The sequence below is a fragment of the Sorex fumeus genome, unplaced genomic scaffold (genome assembly GCF_029834395.1).
Source record: "Sorex fumeus unplaced genomic scaffold, SorFum_2.1 ptg000008l, whole genome shotgun sequence".
Lineage (NCBI taxonomy): Eukaryota > Metazoa > Chordata > Mammalia > Eulipotyphla > Soricidae > Sorex > Sorex fumeus.
In genome coordinates, this window is record NW_026606065.1 from 30,684,159 (window position 1) to 30,708,340 (window position 24,182).

Here is a 24,182-nt window from a genome sequence, read left to right on the forward strand (position 1 = left end):
GGACCAGCCCCACTCCCCGGGCCCCCGCCCCCCCGTGTCTCCTGACTTGGGGCCAGTGTCCAGGCGGCTGTGGCCGCCCTGGCTGAGGGGATCCCCCCTCCCTCCTCCTCTTGTACCCCAGAGCCCCGTGGTACCATAGGATACTAGGAAACAGACGTGGTCAGGCCTCCCCCCACCCCCCCCCCCCACACACACATCTCCCCATCGTTTGTGGAGGAAACTGGCTTCCTGCCTCATCGTTCCATGCACGCTGGGCAGATCCCGGCCCCTCCGAGCTGCCTCCCGTTAGCGTGCGCTGGTCACTCGGGGGACGTCTTTGGCCAGGCTAGCTGGTTGTGCCCATGGAGCTGGGCCACCTGGCGCCCCGGTTCTGTTTCCCACACCGGAACCCGTGTTTGGTTTATTTATTTATTTCTATCTTGGGTCGCACCTGGCAGTGATCTGGGGGTGACTTCCTCCTTCTCACGAGTTACTCCTGGCAGTGCTCAGAGAATATCGGGGATGGGAGGAAGAGGGATTACGGGATGCCGGGGATCGAACACGGGGTGACTGTGTTGAAGGCAGATATGCTACAAGCGTGCTACTCTCGCCCTGACCCCACGATGGTTTTTCACACGGCGTGCCCCCCCCCCACACCCCAGAGGCCTCAGTTGCTGTCCTCATGCCCACCCGCTCTTTCTGGTGTCTGAGACCAGCCCAGGGGGGCAGGCTGCTGAGTGTGTGTAAACCCCCCCCACCCCCCCACCCGGTCGGCTGATCCCCATTTTCTCATTTCTCGCCCATCTTGGGGAAGTGGCCGAGTCCCAGTTTTCCTTTCCCGGGTCTCCTTGGGACGGGGTCTTTTCCCACAGTGTGTTTCATCGCTCAGAGCCGGGGTCACCCACCGGTTCGAGAGCCCTGCCCGTGGCCAGCGCCGTAATCTGTCTGTGTTTTCCTGTAGGTACTCTCTCGGCGGCGGTGGACCATCATCCCATTGAAATCCCGTTGGCATTTGGGTTTTTTTTTTTTTTCCCTTTTTTCCTCCTCCTCTTCCTCCTCTTCTGTTCAAGCCAACCAGAGCCTTTGCCGATGCTGAGAAGGGGCACCTCCGAGGTGGAGGGTCGCCCTGCCGGCCCTGGGGGGGACACACAGTGCTTGCTTCCTCCCACTTCCCCCCCCCGCCCGCCCCTGGCCTTGGCCAGGCACCCGCCGTCTAAAATGGGGTGGGTGGGGCCCCTTCGGCGATGGCTTCCATTCGTTTCTCTTCATTTCGAATTTTTAAACCATCTTGCACATATCTTGGAGAAGTGTCTTTGCAAACGAAAGCAAACCCCCGAAATGTATATTTGGGATCACAAGGCAAACGGAAGAAATGAAACCTCAGGTATCCTGCTTTAAAGGGGGGCCTCCCGCCCCTGCCCCGGGCCGGAGGTCACGCCGGTGGATCTGTGTACAGATTTGTATATATATAAGCCTCATTTTTACCGAAACCCTGTGGGCGCACATCAAGAATCACTGTGTACAAAAAAAAAAAAAAAACCACAAACAAAAAAAAAATGGTGGCCTAGTGCTTCTGTAGATAATGTCCGTGGAGTAAATATTTGACAGGCCAACGCTTGAGTCTCTTGCCTTGCCTTTATTACCTGTAAATTTTTGAATTCTGTGACCAGTGATTGGGGTTTTATTTTGTATCTGCAGGGTTTGCCATTAATAATAATTAATGCCCCTCTTAGGGAATTTGTACCTCAACCGGAACGCCCCGCCCTCGCGTCTGGCCCCGCCCCGCCCCTGGGTCCTCTGGACGCCCCGCCCCGCCCCCCCCTTGTGGATGGTACTATTTCTTAGTGTTTTCAATGGGAACCTCTGTCGCCTCCAGAAGCTTTAAGTGATTCTCTCCAGTTTCTCCCGGAGGCCCACCCTCGTCTTCCCCGTTGTTCTGGACTTGTGCCACGGGGCCTCGCCACCCTGACGCCACGTAGCATCTCTCCGCCCGCCCCCCCGCCCTCCCCAATCTGTCTGAATGCTCACCACGAATAAATTTTATAACACGCCTGCCTCGCACAGCCTCCTTGAACGGGACCCGGCGTGTGCACACCCCCCCCCCCCACCCACCCAGCACCTGCGGGCATCAAGCGAGCCTCTGCCTGCAGGGTGTGTGTGTGTGTGTGTGTGTGTGTGTGTGTGTGTGTAGGGGGGCAGGAGGCCTGGTCCCCCGCACACTGCCAGGAGTGATCTCAAGAGACAATGAAAACTCGCTTGAGCTCTTCCCAGGGACCCCTAAAACCTCAGGGTTTTCTTGCCCACCAGGAGCATGGGTCTGATGCTCTGCCAGCCGGGAGGACCAACCACATCTGGTGCCAAGAGGGAAAGTCTACCCCCGCTCCCCCCTCCCCCCGGGGACCTGCAGAAATGGCGCCTCCTTGAACCCCACTCCGTGCACCCCGAGTTCCCAAAGCAGTTGACCGTTCTGGCTAGTAGCACCGCCCTGGATGCAGCCGTGTGTTCCTGGCATCTCTACAGGGTGGTAGTTCTTGGCGTGGGGGTTGGACAAAGGGCCTGGGGCTATGAGCTGTGCCTGGTGGTGATGCCAAAGCATCTGTTTCCATCTTGCCCGGGTGTCACCTCGAAAGCAGGGGGAGAACCAGAGGGGCGGTGCCCAGCCTGCGTGCATTTCTGCCTTGGGGTTAATGAGCGCAGCTGTGAAACCCAGGGTGTGTTCTGGAGCCGGGGGTGGGGGTGGGGGCACACGGCTGACTGCCCCGTGGGGCACAGGCCCAAGATCAGCTTTGTCCACTGCAGGAGAAAGAGCTGGAGAATTGAAGTCGTGGCCCTGGGCTCCGCTGACGGGGTGGCGAGCGAGGGAGGGTGGGGGATAGTGAGTGGTGTGGGCGCTGACCCGTCTCCTCGCCCTCTGGGCTCTGCTGCCGGCGAGGCCAGCTGATGGCCACGAAGGCCTGGCAGGCCTGGCTCCTTAGGGGGTGTCCTAGAGCCTGGCCATCACCCTTGGGAAGAGAAGGCAGCAGGCAGGGTGGCCAGTAGCCGTGTTTTATTGGGGTGGGGGCTGTGTCACACCAGTGGTGGCGGGGGTCGAACCCAGAACTCCTGCATGCAAAGTGAATGGGGGGGGCTGAATCCGAGACCGCTGGGCAGTGAAAGGATTTTGAGGTGGTTTTGGTCGAGCAAATTGAGTTTACAGAGTGCGGAGACAGGTCAGGACCAGGTGAGCCTCCCTTGGGCTGCGCTAAGAGGGTCTCTCCTCGGAGGCCTTAAGTGAGGCGCCTTTATTTTGGTGGTTTTTCTTGGGCCACAGCAGGTGATGCTCAGGGCCGACTCCTGACTCTCCACTCTGGAGTCACTCGTGCCTGGTGCTTGGCCGCGTGCAAGGCAGATGCCCTCCCTGCGGCACTCTGGCTCCCAACCCCAGAGGCGTCTGTGTTTAGGGGGCATTTTTGCTGGCCCATTTCCCAGATCTCCAACGCTTTCCATGCTCCGTCCTGCAGGGCTGCCCGTGGTGCGAGGGGTCCGTTGTGTGACTGAATTGCCCGTAGCCTCATGCAGTTGGGTTCTGACGCTGCTGGCTGGAGAGAGGCCCGGGTTTGATCCCTGGCATCACACGTCCTGCTGGGCACAGCCAAGAACCCCCCCAAACCCACCCCAACCCCAGGCTACTTATGCAGGAACAAGGTGGCCAGACCCCCCCCCCCCCCCGCCACACTCACCAGCCCAGTGAAGCTCACAGAAATGAGTTTTATCATCCTGCGCCTGGTGCCTGGTTGGGAGACCCAACTCAGGCTTTGGGCCCTTGGCCACAACGCTCAAGTGTTTGTGTCGACTGCATCGCAGCCCCGTGCAGTGCCATGGGGGAGGGGACAGGGGCATCGTGGCCCTGTGCAGTGCCATGGGGGAGGGGACGGGGCATCGTGGCCCTGTGCAGTGCCATAGTGGGGGGGGGGGACAGGGGCATCACAGCCCTGTGCAGTGCCATGGTGGGGGAGCAGGGGCATCGCGGCCCCATGCAGTGCAATGGGGGCAACCAGGTGGGTGTGAATGGCAGATCCCCCATGTGTCCCTTTCATGCCTGTATCAGGAGATCCACGGGGTGTCCTGGCCTCTGTGCTGGTCAAGGATGGGGGCCGTCGCCTGCTAATCGGCCCTAGACCCCGTCCTGGGCTTCTAACCCAGCCCAGAATCTGCCCAACCACCCCCCAGCTGGACTTTGATTTCCTTTGACCCCACGGGAGGGGAGGTCCAGGAAGTAGGCTGAGATACCCTCCCCTCAGCCCTCATCGCTGCAAGGCCTCTTTCACCCCTTCCTCTGTTGCCCCTGTTCCTTGTGGGGTGGCAAGAAGCCCCAGGAGCGAGCTTGTCTTCCTGGGACCCCCACAGCCCCGTCTTGGCGCCATGCTCATGCCTGGGCTTCCCTGCACCTCTGTGGGCGCCAAAGTCAGTCTAGAATGTTCTGCCACCCCGGTGGGGGGGGATGGAGTGAGTGTTTCGAGGTCAGGCGTCTGCTCTGCCCCCCCCTCCCCCCCACACGAACAGTGACAGAGAGACGAGGCGGGTGCTGTTTGCCTTGAGACGTCAACTTGCTGGATTGTGGCGTGAGGTATTTTTATTCCCTTTCGTTAGTACTCGCGACCATGTGGTACATATCGTAAGGCAAAGGATGAACGACACAGCGCAGGTTCGCGCCCGCGGTGGGTAGGGGGGACCTGCCCAGAGGAGGGGGTCCCTCAAGGCCCCAGGCCTTTCTGGGGGTGGGGGGTGGTCTGGCCCAACACCCCATCCTCAGGGAATAGCAGCCACTCGGTGGCGGGCCTGGGCCAGAACTTTCTGGAACCCGTGTTCCCTGTGTGACCCGAGTGTCGGGGAGACACTGGGTCCCAGCGTGGCGAGCCCAGGCCCGGGGGGGGGGGAGGGGAGTCGGGGGAGGCGGCTACGAAGGAGAAGAGATGGTTGGTTCCACTCCAGGCTCTGCTCCTTCTCGCCTTACACTTATCTCTACCATTGGAGATGTGGCCCCATTGGTGGGGGGGGGTCTTCGGGGGCCGGGGGGGCCAGGCCCCCCAACCCCCAGCCCCCAGCACCGTCCGAGCCACAACTCTCCATCACGAAACGTCACGAACGGCCCCTCTGACGGCCAGACAGTTATTGCATGCTTGTGACAGACACACAGCAAAACGGCACAGCCCACACCCACCCACGGCACACGCGCGGCCCCACAACCCGCCACCGCCCGCCGAGAGGGAGACGGGGACCCTCCGGTCACTCGCACTCAGGTGGCTGGTGACCAGCGTCGGTGGGGCGCGCTGAGGCCCCCTGAACCCGGGAAGGAAGTCCTAAGCTAGTGTTATAAAAGTAGAAAGACTGGAAAAAAAAAAGAAAGAAATCTGAAAAATGAGCTCGTTCGCTTGTTTCAAGACTGTGCCAGGGATATTGGCAACACTGGGAAAAGATCCTGGTGTTTTTTTTCCTTTTTTTTAAAATGCAGCAGCCCAACGGGGGTGGGGTAGGGTGGGAGTTCCTTTTAAGAAAAAGAAGAGTGTTTGCCCTGTGTGGGGGAGGGGTGCGCCCGGCCTGCGGGAATTTGGCACTCTGGGAATGACGGGGTTAATACTGGCACACGCGACACCCCACACTCGCCCACACCCCGGGGGCCCCAGGGGGCCCCAGGCCGGACCACCAGAGGAGGCCACTGTTTGGAGGAGAAACGGCTGAAAAGACGAGTTAGAAAACGGTTCCGTGGGGCCCAGCCTCGGCTGTCCAGGGGCACACAGGAAGGAGTGTCCATCTGCGGGGGACTGTGGCCGGCTCGGCCCCCGGCCTGGGCACCGTCAGTACCCGTGGGACTCCCTGTGAGCCAGCGCGCGGGAGGCCGAGCAGGTGGCACTTCGGATCACCTCCATCCACCTGGAAAGGAGAGGTGAAGGCAGGGTGAGGCCGGCTCTCGCGTCCTGCTGTGGGCAGTGGGCCAGCCAGGAGTGGGACTTGAACTCTGGGCGGGGGGCTCCTCTGTGTGAGCCCGGGGGAGGGGTGCTAGGAAGCGCTTCTGGATTTTGTGGCGGTGCTCAGGGCTGACTCCCGGCTCTGTGCTCAGGGGCCACTCTGGGCAGGGCCAGGGGGGTGGGGGGGACCATCCGGGGTGTCGGGAGGGAACCCAGCTCGGCCATGTGCAAAGCGAACACCATCCCCACTTGACCAGTGAGTGCTGTTTGGGGGTGTCCACCGACCTCCCACCAGAGTTGTAAACAGCCCATGGGGGGCTTCAGAGTTAGCTCGTGGGGGGCTCAGCATCACGTTTGTAAGGGGGTGCAGGTGCAGCCTGAGGATGGCCTCTATTTCCTCCCTACCCCACTTTCTGGGGGGCTGGGGAGTGGTTCCGGTGGGCGTGTCCAGGCAGGAGGGAGCAAGCTCAAGTGGGCCAGAGGGACCGATCCCCTTCCTGGTTCTGGGGTTCCCCCAAGGCCGGGCCCCCCTTTACCTCTCGAACGTGTACTCGCTCTCGGCCCTGAAGTAGTACACGTGGGACTTGAAATGCAGCTTGAACACGTGCTCCTTGTGGATCTCCTCCGACTCGGCAGGGATCGTGAGCGAGTAGCCCAGCAGAGGCAGGCTGGCCAGCGGATGATTGTCCTGCACGGGACAGCGGTGTGATGGGGGCGCTGGGGACGGCCGGGCACCACCCCGTGCCCACCCGCCGCCGTCAGGGCACGGATCAGCCTTGCCTGTGCCCCCCCTCCCCCACCCCGCCCAGCCAGTACCTGGTGTGACTTGTAGAAGAAGAGGCAGAAGTTGGTGAAGACCACCCACAGCCTCTGCCACCCGTTGCTGTTCTTGAACTTCCTCAGCAGGTTCCCTGACAACTGATTCTGCAAGACGAAGGGTTCTGTCAGGCATGCACCCCCTGGCCCACTGTGCCTTCATTGAGCTCTTGCCCCTCATGGGCCTGGCCACCCCTGAGAAAATGGCAGGTGTGGCTCCAAACCACCTGCCATTTATATAAAACCCAACTCCCGGAAGAGAACAGCGCAGAATCTCCTGACCCCGCGCCTGGCTGTCCTCGCCAGGGCCCCTCGGAGAGGGGCGTGTTGAGTTTCCCTCCCCGCCCCACCCCGAGCAGAGCCCCGGCAGCCAAAGACCTCCAGAACCAGCCACCACCATGCTGAGACCACTCTCCACACACATGAAGGTACTGGCAGAGGAACAAAGGCATGCGGGTCCCGGGGCTGAGATCTCCAAGTCTGCTCAGATCGGGGCTGAGCATCCTCCACCCAGATCCTCCATCTTCCAGTAGGCAGGGGTCACACCTGCCAACTGCCCCCCCTCCCCCCCCCACCCCCCCGGCACCGTGTAATCCCATCAACGGCCAAGACCCAGAGACTATAAAACGTGCGGCATCTTATCTCATTCTTACTCTGGACAACCTGGCAGGCTACTGAATGTAACCTGCCCACACAGCAGAGTCTGGCAAACTCCCCGTGGCGTACCCAATGTGCCAAATACCAGTAACAATGATGGGTCTCATTCTCCTAACCCTGAAAGAGCCTTGAATGTGGCACTTTTTAGAATCTCAGGGCTAGGACGAAGGAGACGTTACTGGTGCCTGCTGGAGGAAATTGACGAACAACAGGATGATCATGATCCTGGCTCCAAACCAAGCCCACCCCCAATACTGCTGCAGTGGAAGGTCCATGGGCCGGTCAGTGGTGGGACCCCTGCCAAGCCGCGTGGAGCCCGGACCCCCGGAGAGTGACTGTGTCTAGACCTGTGATGGAGGAGAATGACCACTGAGGGGGCCCAGGGATCCCCCCGCCAGCCCCCTGCCCAGTGTCCATGGGGAGGAGCCAGCAGGAGGCCCCAGAACACTCTCCAGGTGAGTGGCAAGGGGGGGTCCTTGTCCATAGAGTATAGGGCGAGCTTTGGACACCTCCGCTTGGCACTTGGGCCTCCAGGGAAGGGAGAAAAAATGGAACTGGGCAGGGGTCCCCCAGGAAGGCCTCAGCCTCTGCTTCTGGGAACTCCAGAGCGGCTCCTGCCCGCCACCTAGTGGCCGCGTGCCGTTCCCGCAGGCGTTTCGGCACCGGCTTGGCAGAGCCCTGGGGTGCTCAAACTGAAGACACCTGAGCCATGGCTGTGTCCAGGCCCGGAAGGGACACCCACTGGCAGAAGATGCACAACCTCGGCGTCACTGACCAGAGGATTTGCCAGGGAGACTCTAGAGATCAAAGAGCTGCGATGGGACAGAATGTTCCAGAATGTTCCTGGGGTGCCTGAATCATTCCCTTAGGGGACGATGGAGTGGGGGTGGGGGGCTGGGAGGCAGCACAGCCCGGGGATGATCATACCTGAACGCATCCCATCTTAATTCTAATCTGGGCACCAGATCGAGGTGTCTGAGAATCCATGAATGGGCCCTTCAACATGTATTTGAAACCTCCAAGTTTAAAAACAAACAAAAAAGGCTGAAGGGCCACTTGCAAACTATAATAATCTTTGCTGGGACTTTTCTGCGTCCCTCTCTGTGCTAACTGGGGCAGTCACTGGTCCTGGGCTTCTACCCGAGTGTGGTGGGCACAGCAAATGCCTGTTCACAGCCTGGAGGGTGTGGTGGGGGAGGCCTGAGCAGAATGAGGATTTGGGGAGTGTCACTTCCTCTGCCTGGGGCCCAAAGCCACCTCTGAAACCGAGAAGTGAACCAGTTCCCCTTGAGTACAGCCATAGCCCATGGTTTAGGCCGGCATTTTCCCCACGGCTGATCCGTGGCACGCCTGCAGCAAGTAGTGGCCACCAGAAATTCCTTCTAGAACATACTTCCTGGCCTTCCCTTGTCCCCAGGCTGGGCCCTCGGCGTTGGCTTCATTCTCCAGTGGCAGATGCCCGGGCAACCCCTCCATCCATCTGTGGCCATGCTCCTACCCTGCCCTGGTGCCTCTTTGCCCTGAGCTGGTCACTAGTGCTTCCCTGTTCGACCCACACTCCATTTTCCCCTAAAGAAATGCCCACTGGCGAGTTAGAGTCACTGGCAGGAGAGCATGGGGGTTAGCACAAGAGGAACAGAATGGGGGTCTCCCTGCCCACCAACTCTGGAGGGACCCCTGGGCCTTTGGGAAAAGACCACCCTGCATCACAATCCGGCCAACTGGGAATCTGCAAATCAATTTTTTTTAGAGGGGGGTTGTTGGGGTTACTCCCAGGTGTGCTGTGGATTGAGCCAGGGTCCGGCTGTGTGCCAGGCCAGTGCCTGTTTAGTCCGTGTCCTATCTCTCCGACCCACAAACTGGAATCCTGACAAACGGAAAAATCAGTTGCTCAGATTGTGCAAACTAACTGATGATAATAAATAATAAAGCTTTAAGGCTGGCGGTGTGGTAGAGTACTTGGTAGGCACCACAACAAATCATGTAAGAACAGTGAAAGAAGCTTCTGCCCTCTCCAATACAGAAAAACTGCAAATGGATTCCTCCAGAGGCTGTTTTTAACAGTAGGTGGAGTTTAGAACAGGCCAGGAGGATATTCAATAAAAAGAGCATTGTTGGGGCTGGAGAGACAGTGTAAGTGGCACTCAGCCCCATCCCTGGCCGTCCAGGAGAGATTCCTGAGCACAGAGCCAGGAGTAAGCCCTGAGCTGTGGGTGTGGCCCAAAAACAGAAACAAACCCAGCTGTCAGTAAATACGACAGTTTTAAGAGATGATTCAGAAGCCCAAGAGCCTCCCCCCGCCCCTTCTTTTCCGGAAATGTGATGTGGCCTTCCCTGGACTTTCTGTTTGGGGTCCACACCAGGTGGTGCTACGGGCTTATTCCTAGCAGGACGTGGGGACCATATGGGGTACTCAGGTTGGTTTTCAAGGTAAGCGTCCTACCAGCTGTAGTATGGCTCTGCCCCCAGCAGACCAGCTGCTGCTCTAGCGTTCTGCTCTCTTCATTTAGGAGATTTAGGAATTCAGGACCGCTGGGCTTCTGTCTAGAACCTGCTGGCCCAGAATCACAAAACCCAGTAAACAGCTCCAGAATAGGTCAGGCTCGGCTACCCCCAAGAGATTTGGGAGAGAACCGGGTCATTTCAGAGTTTTCTAAGCTATGACACTTCCTGGAAAGAAGTGAAGGATGTAACAAGACTGGAAAATACTTTGGAAAAACGGGAAATCTGGGAGCTCCAAAAGATTCAGTCTCTACCTAGGGGTGCCGCCTGACCCACGCCCCCACTCGAGGGAGACCCGCAGGACCCTTGCAAGCAGTTTGCACTCCGTCCTCCTCGTGCACTCATGGGGAGTCAGGGGTGGGGTGGGGGCAGAAACCAGATTCGGTTAAACACACCAACAGCCAGCCTCTCTCCAGTGGGTTAAGTCCACAACAGAAAAGAGCCCAGTGCAGAGGTGGTGTCACGCGTGCGGCTTCCTAAGGTAAGTGTCCAGGTCCAGGAAGCCTGGAGTTGGCGTGGCCCCACCCAACTTTACCGGTATTGCCCTGCCCCAGATTTAGGTCTGCCCTTGCACAGCCCACCCTATATATGTAGCCCTGCCCCCAGGTAACCGCTGCCCTAGACATGGCCCAGCCCCATAAGAGGCCCCGCCCCATTACCCCTTCCCCAGCATTTATCCCCTGCGCTAAGAGCCTTGCCCTGGGCGGCCACGCCCTATATAGGCCCCGCCTCCGGTATTATGCTATCCTATAAGCAGGCCTGCCGTTGGTATAGCCCCGCCCTAGTGCAGCCATGCCCTCTACGTGGCCACGCCCCATAAGTAGCCCCACCCCCAGTTTTGCTTCTGCCCTGTAAATTGCCCTGCCCGGTGTAGTCCTGCCCCGGATATTGCCCTGCCCAAATCGCCCCACCCTGTGTGTGGTCCCACCCCGGAATATTACCTCGCCCTATACTTAGCCCCGCCCTACCCCCCGGGCATCACCCTGCCCTACGTATGGCCCCGCCCCTGAGTATCGCCCCGCCCTCACAGGTAGCCCCGCCCCGGCATCACCCGCCCTATAAGTAGCCCCGCCCCCGAGTATAGCCCCGCCCCCGGTATTACCGGCCCTATAAGTAGCCTCGCCCCGACATTGCCCCGCCTACATGTGGCCCCGCCCCTGGCCATCGCCCCGCCCCCCAGCCCCACGCCCTGCGCGCACCTCCACGGCCACGCTGAAGTCCACCATGGACACGCTGGTGTTGCGGTGCCAGCACACGTGCACCATGGTGTTCCCGCGGTGGGGGGCCTGGCGCTCCAGCGAGGTGCGCGAGGCGCTCAGGTCGTCCTCCGACTCCTGGTCGGCCGCTGTGGCCTCGTCGGGGGACTCTGCGGACAAAGATGGCCAAGAGCCCTGGTGAGCCGGGTCCACCAGTAAGAGGGGACACCGGCCTGCTCCGTGGCACGCACTCGGCACGTGCATCCACGACTAGGGGTTACCCTCCCCAACCTCCTGCTTGTCGGGAGCCCAGGATGGCCACCTACCGAGGGGCCCCCGGACGCCCACTCAGGTGCCACCTGCCCCCCACCTCTTCTTTCCATTCGTTTCAGAAAGCGGGAACTCCGAGGGGCCCAGCGCCTGCACTGCAGGCCCATAAGGAACCCCCACACCCTGCTGGACAGAACCCTGCGCCCCCACTCACTGTTGTCAGGGGGGCTGCTGGCCACGAACTCGGGCGTAGGGCCACTGCTCTTCTCCGCCAGGTCGATGGCCATCTGTATGTCCTCCACCCACTTTTCCATCTCCGACCGAGAGCTGGGGAGACACGGATGGGCCCGGGTCAGCTCTGGCCCCGCGGCCGGCGGCAGGGTGGAGGGCTGGGCGGGCATCCAGTTACCTGGCCGCCACGATGATGGACTGCCGCTGGCCCCTCAGGGTCAGGCAGTGTGGGACGCCCCATTCCTCCTCGCTCTCCTCCAGCTGTGGGCAGAGTTTGCATTAGTTAAGCCCCGAAGCCTGACCCGGGGCCCAGCGCTAACTAGCAGGCTCTAGGCTGACTTGGAAGCTGCAGACGGGGCAGGGGATGCCACGAAGCCAAGCTTGGGGGCAGAGCTGAAGTCGAGCACTAGGGCGTGGAGGGTGGACAATTCACAACCGAAAAGACAAAGGGAAGGTCAGAGCTGGGATTTTCTTTTTTCCTGGTTGAAGAGTAAAGTTTATCTTTTACACTTTGTTTAAAAAGACATTTATGGGGCCAGAGGATCGTAGAGTGGGTAGGGCATTTGCTTTGCACATGGCCGACCCGGATTCAATCCCTCGCATCCCATACGGTCCCCCAGGGCTGCCAGAAATAATTCCTGAGTGCAGAGCCAGGAATAACCCCTGAGCATCGCTGGGTGTGACCCAAAAAGCAAAAAAAAAGACATTTATGACAAAAACTTAATATTGTCTTGAGAAATGCTATGAATTGAATGTTTATGTACCCCCTTCCCTACCCCCCAATTCCTATGTGGAACTTGATGGAATTTTGTGTCTGTGTATGGTGGGCGGGGTCAGGGGAACGTTGACTGGCCCACACCTGGTGCTGCTCAGGGCTTAATCCTGAGAATCTGGACTCCTTTCCGCAGCCCGTAGGCTTATGCAGCCTGCCAGGTGCTTCCGAGTCGGGGCCACGGGGCCACGGGGCCACACATGCCACACATGCCACTGCAGGAGCACAGAACCCACCAGTCCCCCGCCACACTTGGGAATGGACAAGGGAGTTCTGGTCCAGGGAACCATCTTTCAGGGTCCTTCCCAACCTTCCAGGCCCCGGAGGGAGACCTTCTTATCATGAAGGTGCCTATTATGGGACCACGTCCGCTGGCCTTGCCTCTGCTTCTCGAGGGAACAGTGTCCACTTGCAGGGCCGGAGCCCTGTCCCAGCATCCTCTGGGCATCCCTAGCCAGACTCGGTCACTGCTGGCACCTGCGGCCCACACTCCCCCTCGTGCCCAGCCTGGTACCCACACTTCCTCCCGTGCCCAGCCCAGTGCCCGCGCTTCCTCCCATGCCCAGCCCTGTGCTCACCGTCATGCCATAGAGCGGGAGCTGCCCGTGCACCTTAAACTGGTTCCAGGCCGTCAGGCCCCTGCTCGTGTACAGTAGAACGTCGTTGAACTAGAGGGAGGATGACGGGAGCGGCTGAGAGGTGTGTTGGCAACTGCACATGTGGGTCGATGCTACGCAGCCCCCGCTGCTCCTAGGGCCTTCAGGGGGTCCTTCCCAGAGAGGGCCCACCCCAGGGGGGGAGGGGTTCCAGGTCCTCGAGGGGCCCTACAGTTCTCCTCACTCACCAGGAAGAACATTCGCTGCTGCAGGCCCTTCCCCGAGAGCTTGCTGAGGCTTCCCAGGCGAATAAACTCCTACCGAGGAAAGAGAAGGGGGTGTTGGCGGTAAGGGGCGGGCATTCACCTGAATCCTCCCTGTGGGGATCCCGGCTTCATAACCAGACTCTCTCTCTGCTGGGAATCCCAGTGATTGGGGCCGGGAGATGGTGACAGCAGTTTGGTGACCCCCTGTACCACACATGATCCCCACACCCCGAGCATTGCCGGGTGCAGCCTGAAAGCCCCAAGCACCATGGGGTGGCATTAAGGCCCAGGCAGCACTGCATCCTTGAGGCCCCATTGGCCAACGCCTCCCCTCTCACCGGAAACCAAACTTCCTGGCCATTGGGCTGGAGAGGCAGCAGAGGCGAGTAAGGCGCTGGCCTTGCAGCGACCAGCTCTGATTTGCAAAGAGCACAGCTGGGATGACTCACCGAGCACAGAGCCACGAGTACCTGCACGCACTGTCAATTGTGCCCCCTACTCAGCTCTCTCCCCCCACCCAAACACCACCAGTTGGGCTCAGGTGATAGCTCAGTGGGCTGGAGCACATGCCGACATATGGAAAGCCCCTGGGTTCCATCACTGGCAGCCCAAGCACTGTCTGGCAAGGCCCTGCGTGGGCTGAGCAGCACCATCTCTCCAGGCTGGAGCACCGACCGACTGGCTACAAGATCACTGGGCATTCCCAGGGCCCCCTGAGCACAGCTAGGGGAGCTGCCTTGCCCCAGGTCACAGGGGCTCCCCTTAGTATTTACGAGGCGGTGAAGTCGGCCAGCCAGGGCTGTGCATTGGCTCCACAGCCAGAGGAAACGCCCAGACTCAAGCTCAAGGTCCTCTGGGTATCTATCTCAGGGTGGGGGCCAGGGGAATCTGGAAACAGGTCAAATTCGGGTAAGTCTGAGGCTGGCCTGGATCCCAGTCCTGGGAGACCTCAGCAGGCAGAGCAGGATGGCTCTCTCCTCCAGGGGCTGCCCAGGGCTCTTCGTAACCAAGGGGCCGCAGGGAGAGTCCAGCGGGCAGGCATCCTGCCGGACCCAGGTGAACCACGGTCCCCTGAGCATTGCCCAGAGCCACTCTGAGCACAGAGCCAGGAATTGCCCCTGTGCACCACCAGCTCTGGCCTCCAAACAAACGATAACAAAGACACAGCACGGCCCGTCACAAACACAGGAGGGACGAAAGCGCTGGGATGTCCAGGCCTGGCAAGACGACAAGCCGCCCCTGGCTTTGTCCTGCAAACATTCACTCTGGGAACCCTCAGCTGCAGCAGCCAGTCAAGGGGACCCTAAATCCAGGCTAGCAAGGTCTCTCTGAAGTCCTCTCGGGTACTGTTCCAGCTGAGTTTAGTCTCTTTGGCTCTGCCCAATGTTGGCTCCCGGGACCTGTGCCAAGGCCACACGCAGAAGAATCACCCGGCTGAGCCCTGCCCCATTCCCGACTCACAAGACCTGAGGCTGTGTGCAGTTACTGTGTTTGGGGGGCCTTGGCGAGGATTCATAGACCCCTGGGACATGCTCCCCCCCTGAGGTTTCTCTACCATCGAAGCAGCTGTGCCTCAGCTAAGCCCACCCGCACTGCAGACACAACTCAGCTCTCTCTTTGTTCCTTTAAGAAATGGAAGTGATGACTGTATCTGCAGGGAAAAGTGGGGAACACTGTCCTGGAGGGCAACTAGAGCCACGGACGCGTGACTGTGGCCCGTGGGGCGGCGTGGTCAGTCAGCAGCACTGTGATGTGGAGAGACCCACAGGAGGGCTGGGCCGGGCTCTCGGCCAAGCCTCTGCCACTGGGATCGAGGGCTGAGACCCCCACATGCTACAGATTCTCCAGCTCCCAGCACACCTGCTTCCTGGTGGATCTGAAGGTGTCAGCAGGGCCCTTCGAGACCCTCAGCACAGGGACAAGGAGGGGGACTCAGAGAGAATGACCTGGGCTCAGGGTCTATGCTGGGCAGTCTGACACATGGCACCGCCTGGTTCGGTGTGCACCGCCAGGTGCAGCCCTGAAGACCCTCGAGCGCCCTGGGTGAGCCCCTACCACAGAACCCTCACAGCACCCTGTCCTCAGACCCTCGCATAGAACTGCCGTCCCAGCTAGCTGAGAGGCTGTGCTGCGTGGAGTGCTCCCCTGAGAGCAAGTGCCCGTGTGTGTGTGTGTGTGTGTGTGTGTGTGTGTGTGTGTGTGTGCGCGCATGCGAATGTGTGCATGCATGCGGGTGCATTAGTGCGTATGTGTGCATGCGTGTATGTGCATGCGTGCGTGTGTGGGGTCAAACCCAGACCCTGCTGCTTGCAGGCCGATACTCTACTGAGCCACGTCCCAGCCCCCAAACTGCATCTTTCACACACTGTCCCCACTTACCAACCACGTGATTTTTGCCTAGAATCAATCACCCTTTTACCCAAATCTTTTTTTTTCAAATAAAACTTGTTTTAAAGAGCTTGAGAAATTGAAAAGCAAACCATATATATAGAAAGAAAATGCTTATAACCCAGATATGATAATTCTTTGTATCTTCAGTATTAACATAAAATCTTTGTATCTACCGGCCCCCAAATAGGCCATGCCCACTTCTGTGGATGCCACGCCCACTTCTGTGGAGACCACGCCCACTTCTGCAGAGGCCCGCCCCTTACAGGTATCTGGTTTTTACCCAAATCTTAAAAAGAATGTTTCTTTTTCTTCTTTTTAAATTATTATTATTATTTTAAATTATTATTATTATTTAAATAATAATTAAAAAAATCTAGCTTGTTCTGTTGCCTGAACTTTGCCAGGGGCAGTGATTCCTTCCCCAGGCGTGTGGAAGCTGCCAGCAAGGGGGGTGGGGTGGGGTTGCTTCATTGCCCGCCCCCAACCCCGGAGCCCAGCCTAGAAGGACAGGGCTGGACAGATAAAGCTCAATGGGTAGAGTGGCTCTGCATGCAGGAGCCTCCATCTTCAGCCTCTCCCCCCGCCCCCCTCCAGCCCATACCACCAGGCATGGCCCCAAAACCCAAACCAAACCCCAGGGGAAAGGGTCCCAATGAAGTCCCCTCCAGGATGCCTTTTTGGGTTTCCTTGTGGCCCAAGCCGGCGGTGCTTTGGCCTTACCCTTCCTGGGACCACGAGATTGTCAATGCCGATCAAATCCTTCTTGAGCTCATGCAGCTTCTGGAAGTTTTCCATCTTGATCATGGTACCGTGCAGCTGGGCCACCATCTCTGTGATCTCTGCCAAGGCCGCTAGGGAAGGAAGCAGAAGTGTGTGTGTGTGTGTGTGTGTGTGTGTGTGTGTGTGGCGGGGGCTCTGTGAGCTTCACGGGCTCAGCTCTCTGGCGTTCCTGGGTTCCGGTGCTGGACGGGATGGACCTGGATCTTTCTAAGGGAAACGACGCCACTTCTCCGTGTGAGGAAAGCGGATGGAGTCCCTTTCGGGATCAGTTTGACTGTGTCTTCCGCAGGTCTCCGTGCACATGCCACGCTCATGCACATGTGGAGCACAACGGTCTGGTGAGGCAGAGACACGCGGACCAGAGTGCACAAATGCAAGCGCAGGGCAGGCATCTGCTCCTAGCCCTCCCTGCCCCTGCAGGGGGCAGTGGCACACGGGGCAAAGAGGGATGTTCCTGCCCTGAGACTCCCGAGCACCAGCCAGGAGCCTCCCGGGTCCTCAGTGCCCCCTCCTGCTGAGCGTGCCCTGTGGTGTGGGCCCTCTCCCCGAGGCTGGGGGCATCCAGGATGCCAAAGGAGCTCGCGGCCCGTCAGGGGAAGCCAGTGGCATGGCAGCCAGGAGGTGAGGGATTTGGGAGAAGAAAGCAAGAAATATGGGGTCAAATTTAAACATTTCAAGAGTCCTTGACCCCACTGGAAGGAAGCATTTCTGCCTTTCTAACTTTTCCAACCTCATTTAGTTGTCATGATGTCTGTCCCAGACATGGTTTCCTCTCTCTCTCTCTCTCTCTCTCTCTCTCTCTCTCTCACACACACACACACACACCACACTCTTCTACCTTCTAGAATGTTCTAGTCCCTTGTTCCCTTTGGAGGTATTGTTCCCGACTGTTCCACCTTCACCCAGGAAAGATCTTACTTATCCTTTAGCTATTTTTTTTCCTTTTTGGGTCACACCCAGCAATGCTCAGGGGTTACTCCTGGCTCTGCACTCAGGAATTACTCCTGGAAGTGCTGGGGGGACCATATGGGAGGCTGGAGATCAAACCCAGGTCAGCCGTGTGCAAGGCAAATGTCCTACCCACTGTACTATCACTCCTTTAGCTCTGAACTGAGACATCCTTTCCCTCCGAAAGCCTCTCGGAAGCTGGCCCCTAACGCACAGAGCACAGTGCCCACGGCCAGTCACCACCCAGGTGTCAGGGCCCCAGTGCCCACCAGCGGGCTCCGTGGTCAGGAGCCACCTCCTGAATCTCCCTAATACGGCGCACCTAGCAGATCGCAGATGCTTGGCCCTTCTGTGAATGTGAGACTGGCCAGGGGTCAAAGCAGGGGGAATGAAGACCCTCGCCACAGGGGTCAGGCTCCCCCCCCCCCCCGGGCAGTAAGAGCTGCTGACAAAATGCTGGTTAGAGAAGCTGCGGCAAGTCCTAAGATCTCCGATGCCCAGTGTGTAGGCTGGGTTGGGAGGCGAGGGGGATACGAGGGACTGAATTGGGACAGTTCTGGGCCGGGTCACAGGGTGTAGACACAAACAGACCACAGCGAAGATGAGACTGACAACTGAAGTATGAAAAGAGGCCCTGGGTTGCCGTGGGATGTCTGCTCTAAAACGCCAGCTCTGGGCTGGAGAGAGCAGTGGGCTGGGCGCTTGCCCTGCACAGAGCTGACCGGGTTCAATCCCCGGTGTCACATATGGTCCCTTGAGCTCCGCCAGGAGCGATTCCTGGGCACAGAGCACAGCCGAGTGTGGCCCCCAAACCCAAACCAAGTCAAACAGCTCCTCTGATCCTTCACTAGCCCGAGTAACACACACAAGGCCATGACCCTGCCGAGCCTCACTTTCCTCAGCGGTGAAATGGGACCACACTTTTCTATGGGGAGTGATGGGAATCAAGGCATTCTCATCAGTAAGGTCCCTTGCAGAGCCTCTGGGCCAGGGCCTGGGCTCAAGTGGTGACACAAGTCCTGCCTGCGTGCGCAGCTGTGGCTGGAGATGAGGAAAGCGCACTGGGGATAGAGAGCAGCGGAGGGATCATGGTTCACCATGGTTCACGGCCATGGTTCTCGTGAGGCGACTGGGGAGCATGGGACAGGACAGAGAAGTCATTCACAGGACCTGGCCATCATTCACAGGGGCAGGAGAGTCCTGGACACCTGGAGAGGGGTCTGGAACCATGTACCTTTTTGGTATAATAAACTAACTTACAATCTTCTGAGTATTGTATGCAAATTTTTCATAGACTTCTCAAGAACCCACCAGCACAGGAAAAAAAATCTCCTTTCATGCTAAATATATATACATATATATTTTGTGCTAATATATACGTATAATATAATATATACGCTATTAGGGTCTCTCAAAGAGGAATCGAAAGAGCTATGCTTGGAATATCACGATTCACTCAAATGAGATAGAATCCGGAGTTCTGATCTCCGTCAACGCTCAAGAATCAGGAATGCTGTCTCATTTGCCAATGCATCAAAAATCAGATGGGCTGGACACGTAATGAGGTTTACAGACAACCACTGGACTAGAGCCATTACTGACTGGATTCCATGGGACGTCAAAAGATCCCGTGGACGCCCACCTACAAGATGGTCAGACTTCTTCGTCAAGACCCTGAATGATCGGTTTGAGGCTCTGCATGTTTCTAGAACGAACAGATGCCATTGGGCTACGCTAGCACGCAACAGGGATGAATGGAGACGTTACTGGCACCCACTCGAGTAAATCGATGAATAACGGGGGATCAAGTGATCAAGCGATATATATTTAGCATGAAAGCAGATCACTGTCATCCCGTTGTTCATCAATTTGCTCGAGCACACATGTGCCAGTAACGTCTCTACCCCTCCCCTGAGATTTTAGCAGTTTCTAAATTTGTCTTTCCCAATGACTGGAGGCTCTTTTAGGGTCAGGGGAATGAGACTTGTTATAGTTACTGGTTTTGGAGTATCGAATACGCCACGGGGAGCTTGCCAGTCTCTGCTGTGCGGGATATATATGTGTGTGTGTGTGTGTATATATATATATATATATATTTTTTTTTTTTGGCAAGGCTGGGACCTCACATCAACAAGGCAAGTGCCCTTAGCTATATCCTCAGCCCGCCTTAGTCTCCTTTGGGGAAAGACCCAGAAAACGGATTCGGTACTAAAGCTTCGATCAGTCCTATAACGACTTGTAGCCGAGCATGCAGCCCATGTGACCCGGGCCCCGCCCCTTCGGGGAGGGACCACCCGTGGGCCCCGCCCCGCGCACGCGCCCTTGGCTCACCTCGGCAGTCCCGGAAGTCCGGGTGGCTGGGCGGGTGGTGCTTGCAGAGGCGCTCCAGTACCTGCTTGTAGTGCATGAGGCGGTGCAGTGGGCGCAGCAGGAAGGTGTTGAGTGGCAGGTAGCACACCTTCTGCAGCTCGAAGTCCCTGCACAGGTTCTCCAGCCGCCTGGAGCTCTTGATGTTGGTCTCCAGTGCCTCCAGCGCCTCGCTGTGCTGCCAGAGGTGAGCTGCCAGTTGCTGAAGGTGGGGGGCGGGGGGGTTGTGGAAAGACAAAGGATGGGGGATGCTCAGCCGAGCCCAGCGTGCACTGGAGACGGAGAGCACCCACTCTCGGTCATGCACCCCGTTTCTGACCCTCTCTTAGACTGGCACCCAGCGGTTTGACGACCAGAGCCAATCAGGAGCTGTATGGGGTGTCCATGGAGTCCTCATTTAAAGGCATCCTTAGCTTAAGGGAAGCTTCCAGCTTCTCTGAAGGATGCATATAATCATAGAATACAATGACGGAAGCCTTACGGGGCAGTGCCACGCCCTGTGTCACAAAAGCAGCGGCCTGGAGCCCGTGTTGGGCACTTCTGCCTTCCAAGTTAAAAACCAAACATTATCCGAGGACCAGCTGGGTCCTATCACAGTGGAGGTGAAAATGTTCTTTTAAAAATAAGACCAAACACAAACGGAGGGGGAATATATAAGCGAAGAAGCGTTCCTGTGGTTTCTTCTAAATGTCAGCAGATGGCAAACAGGACTCTCCGATGCAGGCGGCGCAGTTCAAAATAGCAGTTTCTGCTTAGCGCCCCACTTCACTCAAACAATAACTCTCCGAGGCTGCCAGGACGCTGCTAGGTTCCCCAGACTAGACAGAGAACCAGACACAGTTCCTACCCTGGGGCCAAGATTCTTGCTTCCAGAACCTTCCATGTGCTAGGTCAGTCTCTGCATTTCGTTTTCTTCCTATTTTATTATCATTTTTTGGGGGGGTGCCGGGGGACACACAGGTGGTGCTCAGGGCTTACCCCTGGTTCTGGGATCACTCCTGGTGGTGCTCAGGAGACCCTATGTGGTGTCAGGGGTCTGAGCAGGGCCAGGCGCATATGAGGCAAGCACCCTACCCACCACTATTGCCCCAGTCCTCGGGTCTGCACTTCTTGCAAGGTTCCGTTTTGGCAAGAACCCTGTTGAGCCGTTTCCCCGACTCTGTCGGGGCTGTCCGTGGGATCATTTGTGTGTGTGACTGAACCAGGTTCCATACCCTGAGCCTCTGTCCCGGCCATTTCCTCCTAAGACACCCCCAAGCCAGTCTCATCCCTGAGGTTTACTCTGGGGCTGCTCCCATCCCGTTAGTCCAGAACCTGGCAGATCCAAGGAGCTGGGAATGTGGTTCAGTGGTAGAGAACTTATCTTACCTATGTCAGGGACGGGGTGGGGGAGTCCAATCCCTGCCACTGAAAAAAAAAAAAACCAAACTTCTTTTTTCACTTTTGAGCCACTTTTGGTGATGCTGAAGGTTTACTCCTGGCTCTGAACTCGGGGATCACTTCTGGTGGGGCCCCAGGGACCATATAGGGTGCCAGAGATCGAACCTGAGTGGGCACCATGCAAGGCAGGTAAGTGCCCTAGCCTGGGAAATGATCTTTTCAAAGAGAACAAAGAGAAAGCGCCCCCTAGTGGCACCTGAGGTTACTACTGCCCTCGGATGGTTCCTGCACCCTGCCTCTTGGAAACTGGTTCACTTGTCCAGCTTCTCTGGTAGGTCTGCCCTCCTAGGCATCCCTGTGCTTGGCGATCAGCTACACATTGCCCCTGTCCATGGCCTTCGCCGTCCCAGAAGTCCTGAGATTCCTACACAGCTCCCAGCCAGTGGGCGTGGCGTGCTTTTGAGCAGACAGAATAACTGACTAGCAGGGCAGTGCTGGCCTCCAGATCGTGGTTTGTCTACATTGCTGTGCAAACAGGCTTCGAAGGTGCCATTCGCAGCTCATTCCTGTTGGTTTTTCTGGTCTTTGCTCTGACACTTCAAAATAAAAGCATGGAGAGGGGCTGGAGCCATAGCACAGCCGGTAAGGCACTTGTCTTGCATGCGCCCACCCTGGGTTCGATCCCGGGCACCCCATATGGTCCCCTGAGCACTGCCAGGAGTGATCCCTGAGTGCGGAGCCAGGAGTATTGCCGGGTGTAACCCCCGAAACTTAAAAAAAAAAAAACAACAGAACAAAAGCATTTAGAAAAGACAGAGGTGAGACAGCCACGGTGCAGCCAGGCCGTCTCCGAGTTGGTGGCGAGGCTCTTGTCTCTGTTGGCACGGAGGGGCTGCACCCATCTCCGGACACTCACCTTCATGCCCTGAATGTTCTTCAGCAGGACGTCTCCAATTCTTTGGTAATCACCTCGGATGTGTGCGTTGGAGCGTCCTTCCCTGGGAGCGGAGGAAAGGGAGGAAGGCAGAGGTGAGAACAGGGTGACCGTGAACCCTGCCTCTCCCCTGCCCCAGCACCATCCACCAGACCCTCCCTTTCTGGGGAGAGGGGAGGAGCCCGGGAAGGAGTTGGCTCCCTGGCCTGCAGGCCACGTGCCTGGGGAGAGCGGGGCAAGCCCTGCCCGCAGGGTCCGAGTCTCCCCCCCCCCCCATAGGCTCAGAGGACAGCGTGGAGTACAGGGGCCACTGGTAGCTCAGGACGCTGGCGCCAGCCCACGTTGGGGCCCTGCGCTGACTCTTTTTTTTTTTATTAATTTTTTTTTTAATTGAATCACTGTGGGATACACTTACAAGCTTTTATGTTTGAGTTTCAATCATACAATGATCCAACACCCATCCCTCCACCAGTGCACATTCTCCACCACCAACGTCCCCAGTATACCTTCCCCCCCACCCCCCGTCTCCTTGGCAGACAGTTTTCCCTGTACTCTCTACTTTTAGTCATTATAGTTTGCCGTACGGATACTGAGAGGCTATCTCATTTGGTCCTTTCTCTACTTTCGACACACATCTCCCCTCGCAAACGATTCCTCCAACCATCATTGTCTTAGAGATCCCTTCTCTATCCCAGCTGCCTTCTCCCCCAGCTCATGAGGCAGGCTTCCAACAATGGGGCAATATTCCTGGCCCTTGTGTCTACTGTCCTTGGAGGTCAGTCTCATACTATGTTATTTTCTGTTCCACAAGTGAGTGCAGTCCTTCTATGTCTGTTCCTCTCTTTCTGACTCATTTCACTTAGCACGATACCCTCTATGACCATCCACTTATAAGCAAATTTCATAACTTCATCTCTCCTAACAGCTGCATAGTACTCCATTCTGTAGATGTACCAAAGTTTCTTTAACCAGTGTCTGTTCTCAGGCACTCGGGTTGTTTCCAGATTCTGGCTATCATGAGCGGTTGCTGCAATGAACATACAGGTATAATATCATTTCTAACTGCCTGCACGGACTCTTGCGGACCAGTAAGACGCGCCTGCCAGAGCCAGGCTTCTGCTCACAGGAACCCGCGGCCTGGAAGGGAATTGGGTGCCCAGCTCTTGGGAAGAGGAGGAAGCAAGCAAGCAAGGGGAGGCGGCAATGGTGAGAGAGCACAGGACCAGCCCCTCCTGCGGCTGTGAGAGCAGGTGCTTCCTGAACCTGAGGCAGATTCATGTTTCTGTTTTTGTCTTTTATGAGTTTGGGCCACACCTGCAGTGCTCAGGGTTTACTCCTGACTCTGCGCTCGGGAATCATTCCTGATGGTGCTCAGGGGACCACATGGGATGCGGTGCCCAGAACGCTCAAGGCCAGTGCCTTCCAGCCCCTGATTTTCATGTTTTTCTGGGCTCCAGCCGACGGGGACCTCCCGGGGGCTTCAGTAGCAAAGCGTGGTATAATCACAGAGGCCCGGGCTAGGGCGACGCTCGCGGGCTGGGGTACAGGCTCTGCATGTAGGGGGTGCATGGGTTCCACCCCAGGCCCCACACAGCCCACCAAGCACTGCCCGGAGCAACCCCTAAGCACTGCCAGGTAGGGGCCCCCAGAGAGAAAAACGTTTGCAAGTGCTCATGAGTCCACACTGCCACAGGAATACACAGGGTATTAGCTGGGGTGGGGTGGCATGTGGCCAGGACCCCGGCCAATACATGTGGCTCTGTCCCTCCCACCCTTTGGCACTGGGTTCCAGAATGTGGCATCCGTTCTAGGGATATGGATGAGAACCGCCCCCAACGGCCCCAACGGCCCCGTGCCAGAAGTGACGCAGACGCAGAAGTTCCTGGCCCATGTTCTGCCACCACATCGATGCGTCCACAGGTGGATAGAAGAGTCAGAGGGGACCCGGGACACGACTCATCGATAGTCCCAGAATCCCAGAAGGAGGAGACGTCTTCCCGAGGGTCTGGAAGGCGGACGCCAGGCTCACTGTTGGGGTCACGCGGGGAACAACCACCTGGGCTCCGAGTGTCTGAGCTCCTCAGGGCTGGGTTATGAGCCGGCCACAGGCTGAACACACCCAGGCACGCATGCACACACACACACACATACA

General features: G+C 57.7%; 2 protein-coding genes across 5 annotated transcripts in view; one reads left to right on the forward strand and one right to left on the reverse strand.

Moving 5' to 3' along the window:
- Positions 1-24,182, forward strand: part of STK24 (serine/threonine kinase 24) — a 314,684-nt gene that overhangs the window by 41,224 nt on the left and 249,278 nt on the right. Inside the window, exon 11 of one of the 2 annotated variants that reach the window (XM_056108878.1) lies at positions 941-2,030. The exons of the other annotated variant lie outside the window; for it this stretch is intronic. Coding sequence (XP_055964853.1) covers positions 941-977 — 37 coding nt within the window. The 3' untranslated portion in view covers positions 978-2,030. Of the gene's footprint in view, positions 1-940; positions 2,031-24,182 lie in introns of those variants that run through there. 2 annotated transcript variants of the gene reach the window in all.
- FARP1 (FERM, ARH/RhoGEF and pleckstrin domain protein 1) overlaps positions 5,441-24,182 on the reverse strand; it is a 253,166-nt gene continuing 234,424 nt past the window's right edge. For all 3 annotated transcript variants that reach the window (XM_056108853.1, XM_056108862.1, XM_056108844.1), the window contains exons 17-27: positions 22,013-22,094; positions 19,681-19,918; positions 16,342-16,472; positions 13,213-13,281; positions 12,947-13,036; positions 11,775-11,857; positions 11,580-11,692; positions 11,099-11,265; positions 6,741-6,848; positions 6,461-6,612; positions 5,441-5,889 (exon numbers count right to left, since the gene is read on the reverse strand). In XM_056108853.1, coding sequence (XP_055964828.1) covers positions 5,814-5,889; positions 6,461-6,612; positions 6,741-6,848; positions 11,099-11,265; positions 11,580-11,692; positions 11,775-11,857; positions 12,947-13,036; positions 13,213-13,281; positions 16,342-16,472; positions 19,681-19,918; positions 22,013-22,094 — 1,309 coding nt within the window. In that variant the 3' untranslated portion in view covers positions 5,441-5,813. The remainder of the gene's footprint in view (positions 5,890-6,460; positions 6,613-6,740; positions 6,849-11,098; positions 11,266-11,579; positions 11,693-11,774; positions 11,858-12,946; positions 13,037-13,212; positions 13,282-16,341; positions 16,473-19,680; positions 19,919-22,012; positions 22,095-24,182) is intronic.